The sequence below is a fragment of the Lolium perenne genome, chromosome 3 (genome assembly GCF_019359855.2).
Source record: "Lolium perenne isolate Kyuss_39 chromosome 3, Kyuss_2.0, whole genome shotgun sequence".
NCBI lineage: Eukaryota > Viridiplantae > Streptophyta > Magnoliopsida > Poales > Poaceae > Lolium > Lolium perenne.
In genome coordinates this window covers 124,051,359-124,055,189 of record NC_067246.2, presented here as the reverse complement: position 1 = coordinate 124,055,189, position 3,831 = coordinate 124,051,359, and the positions used below count along the sequence as shown (strand labels likewise).

The following is a 3,831-nucleotide window of genomic DNA, read 5'->3' as shown; positions in this document are numbered from 1 at the left end:
AGCACGGCGGCCCTGATCGAAGCCGCATCCCCTACCGCAGCTGGGGTGAAGGTGGAGTTGCTAGGATGCGCAACGGCGGATCAATCCGTCGTGGTGCTTTGCATTGTTGGAAAATAATTTGGTAGATTTTGTTCGTTCGAAATGAATCACACATACCAAATTTATCTCCGGCAATTCAGGGATTTGTTTAGGCCGAGATGATTTGCTCCCATAAATCTCTGATACTTGGCCATCGCACGCCATGGGTAAACGGAATTGTTTGAGCCCTGGAGGATCACGACTCGGAGACTCGATCAGGAGAAGAATTGGATCACCCTTCGGACTCCCTTTGTCCGTCGGACTCCCTTTGTTTCTACTCTTGTACAGTATAGTAGAATAAAAAACTCTCCAACGACCACAGCCGTTTCCTGGCGGTATCTCTGCAACCGAGAGCTTGATTTCGATCCCTGGATTTGCTCGCGTCCAATTCCTCTTATTACTAGACAAATCCTCTCGACCTCCCTGATGAAACACCATTGTACGGACCACCCGATCACCAAAACGCTGACACCGTCTTACTCGACCCTCCGTAGCCCAAGCCATTACAGGTTACTTGTCCTCCCTCGTCCCTCTCTCTCTCTCTCTCTCTCTAACTTATGGTTCATTGATCAAACGAGATACCTCTGCATGTCTATCATCAAAGTTCTGACCCTCGTGATCCGTTTGTTAATACCAAAATAAGAAACTCTACCTTGTTAATTTTCAGGTTAACAATGATCAACCATACAGTGTGCAAAATAACTTCCTCAAATCATATCAGTGGGAAACCAATCTTTAAGAAAGCGAGGCCAAACGTTAAACTGGAAGACCTTCCACAGGTATGTCAAATTTTCTTTTCGGTGTTAATTCTGTATAGATGAAACCTCTAATCTTTTGACGCAGGATCTGCTGTGCACCATATTATCAAAGTTGCCTGCGAAAGAGGTTTCAAGAGCTACTGTTTTATCAAGCAATTGGAGATATATCTGTGCTATTTGCTGCTACAAATTATGTTTCGCTGGTGCTACCGGGTGTTGCCGTGATACTTTTGAAAGAAAAGAATACCTCCAGTACATGCAGAAGTTCATCGATAATGTCAATACAGTCGTGCAAAAGTGCCATGGCAAGTTGCTTGAAGAATTCCACGTCAGATTCGAGTTTGATGCAATGCTGGTTGATCCTCTAAATAAATGGGTTAATTTTGCGGTATCATCACGGACAAAGAGCATAGCTGTCAATTTACGACCTATTAACAAGAGACGTACAGATGTTGATCGCTACGCATTTCCTTTTCACCTTTTGGATAATGGAAGCAACATGTCTCATCTGCAGTGTATACAGCTTAGCTTTGTATCTTTGAGACCACCATCTGAATTCAGAGGTTTCCCTATCCTGAGAAAGCTTGATTTGGAGTTTGTGGATATCGCTATAAAGGACCTTCAAGTTATATTGTCCAATTGCTATAATCTTGGATGGCTGAGCTTAGTCAGATGCTTCCTGAATGGCGAACTAAAGTTGGATCGTCCGTTGTCCCACCTTCGACACCTAACAGTTGTATACTGTAGGGTGACCAGGATAGAATTTCATGTTACGAAGCTCGTTACCTTTGTATACGATGGACCCATTGTTCCTATTTTCATTAATCAAGATTCTAAGCTTGAAAATGCATATATATGTTTTGACAAGACAAATTTTCAAGATGGTGCCAGTTCACTCCTCAATGGTATTCCGAGCGTTCAAAATCTGACACTAAAAATTTTCGACCAGCGCTTAGAGGTTTGCTCCTGGATTTCTATTGATGTTACCATTAAATTTATGTAAACATCATCTTGCTGATCATGTTTACTCTTTTTTCTTGCAGAAGGAATCACTGTTGAATAGCCCAGGCAAGTTATCCCGTCTTAGGTGCTTACAGTTGGTAATGGGATTAGGAGTTCAAAATATCGACAAACTTTCTCGTGTAGTTTCCATTCTGAGGGCAGCTCCGCTTATCGAGAAGTTTGAGATCAATGTAAGTACTTTTTTTCTGACAATATTGTAAGTAGTTTTCTCGATTCTTGTGTCCCATTCTATTTGCTTTTAGATTCTACCTTGTCTCTGTTTGTCATTGTAGCCTGCTCTTCACTTCTTTTTTGTCATAGGCAATTGAGTTGCACATTAAAATTCGAGTGGGACACATATCGTTCTGTACTCCTAACATATATACTACATGTTTGAATCCTGCAGTTTTTTCCCACTACTCACATCTGTTTTGCGGACAAGGATGCTTTGGGCAAGCAGCACCTTCAGCTGTGTGAATATAATTATCTGAAGAATATGCATATGACAGCATATAAAGGGACAAGAGGTCAACTTGAATTTCTTCTGCATGTTGTGGAAAATGCCCCAGCGCTGGAGGAATTAATTGTGGACACTGCTTTACGGGATTATGAAGAGCAATACGCAGGCCTATATTGCAGAAAGAAAGCATGCGCAGAGCGCGCTGTGCAGCATGCTAGATCTTGTCTCGGTGGAAAACTTTCAGCAAAGGTGAAACTTTGTGTTATGTAGGTAGGGCTGCTTTAGTCAGCAAGTTTGTGCGATTGTCCAAGGGCTGTTGTGCCTGTTTCTGTTGAAAAATTGCGCCATCTCTATGTGAGGCTGTGAGAAGTATTTGTGAATTTTTTTTTTTTAGATAAAAGGCATAGAATGCCCGGCTTTAAATTAATAAAGCCCTCAGGTTCAACATAGATCGAGTCATACATGCTGCGGCACTACAGCTTCGGCCAAGGTAAAGAGCAACAACACACGCCACACGGGCAGCTAAACGCACTAGGGAGAGGGGAAGGTCTCAAGCAGCTTGATCATGCCTTCCTGGACTGGTAGCGTCGTGCAGGAGCTTTAGTTCTGCCACCGCGTGATTGATCCACGGACGATCCATCGGTCTTGCCAGCGGAGTCCACATCTGAAGAAACAGCATGGTTTTAAAGATAATGTTAGCCGGGTGTTTCATAAACTTAGACTCAATGGTCATCTTGTTTCTAAAAAGCCAAAGGGCCCATGATTGAGCAATGAAAAGCAACCACACACATCGTCTAAATCTACCCGATAGACTAGAGATGATAGCAAAAAGCTGGGCAAAATTGGCGGGGCACCAGCTGCATCCCAACAGCTGGCGGGTAACGCTCCAGGCAAACACCGCCGTAGAGCAAGTGAAGAAAATATGCGACGCATCTTCCGGGCTACCACAAAGCTTGCAGCAGCCGTTCCCAGGCCCCCTTCTGGTCGCGATATTGATGGCTGTGGGAAGCTTGTCAAGAGCTAGCTGCCAGGAGAAGATCTTAAGTTTAAGCGGGATACGAGCCGACCACACATCACGGAAATGGGCAATGGAGGCCCCTTGGGACAGCTTCAGGTACATAGACCGGACCGAGAAGCAACCCGACGGTTCCAGAGACCAAGACACCCCATCTTGTCCCTGAGAGAGGCTGGTTTGATCAATGATGCCTCTCAGCTGCTGCCAGTCCCGCCTCCCCTGGGGATCAAGCGATCTACGGAAGGACAGAGGACCCCTAGCCCCACACACCTGGGCCACCGTGCTCATCTGAAAGTTGGCAATATCGAAGAGGTTGGGGAATCTATCTTTAAGCGGAACCTCGCCTGACCACTTATCCATCCAGAACATAGTCCGCCTCCCATCCCGGACAGTATATTTGGCTCCAAGCTTGAAGAGGTGTTTAATCTTGTGAAGGCTACGCCAAAATTGGGATCCCCCTTGTCCCGATCCCTCAAAGATGTTGTTGGCGGAGGCGTATTTCGCTCTGATGATCTGGG

The 3,831-nt window shown here is 45.0% G+C and overlaps 1 protein-coding gene across 1 annotated transcript; it reads left to right on the top strand.

Annotated features, from left to right (window-relative positions):
* Positions 1–389: 389 nt before the first annotated feature.
* On the top strand, positions 390–2,673 carry LOC127321622 (F-box/FBD/LRR-repeat protein At1g13570-like). The gene is made up of 5 exons (XM_051350645.2): positions 390–587; positions 746–857; positions 922–1,794; positions 1,880–2,029; positions 2,245–2,673. Exons 1-5 carry the CDS (start codon positions 505–507, stop codon positions 2,566–2,568), a joined length of 1,542 nt encoding a protein of 513 aa, XP_051206605.1. The 5' UTR covers positions 390–504; the 3' UTR covers positions 2,569–2,673.
* The last annotated feature ends 1,158 nt before the right edge of the window (positions 2,674–3,831 follow it).

What these genes read in the sequence shown, in the direction of transcription:
- LOC127321622 (XM_051350645.2), top strand. Translation starts at nt 505, where the DNA reads ATGAAACACCATTGTACGGACCACCCGATCACCAAAACGCTGACACCG. An exon ending in CGTAGCCCAAGCCATTACAG is followed by an intron (nt 588 to 745) that starts GTTACTTGTCCT and finishes GTTAATTTTCAG; the next exon opens with GTTAACAATGATCAACCATA. An exon ending in TTTTCGACCAGCGCTTAGAG is followed by an intron (nt 1,795 to 1,879) that starts GTTTGCTCCTGG and finishes TTTTTCTTGCAG; the next exon opens with AAGGAATCACTGTTGAATAG.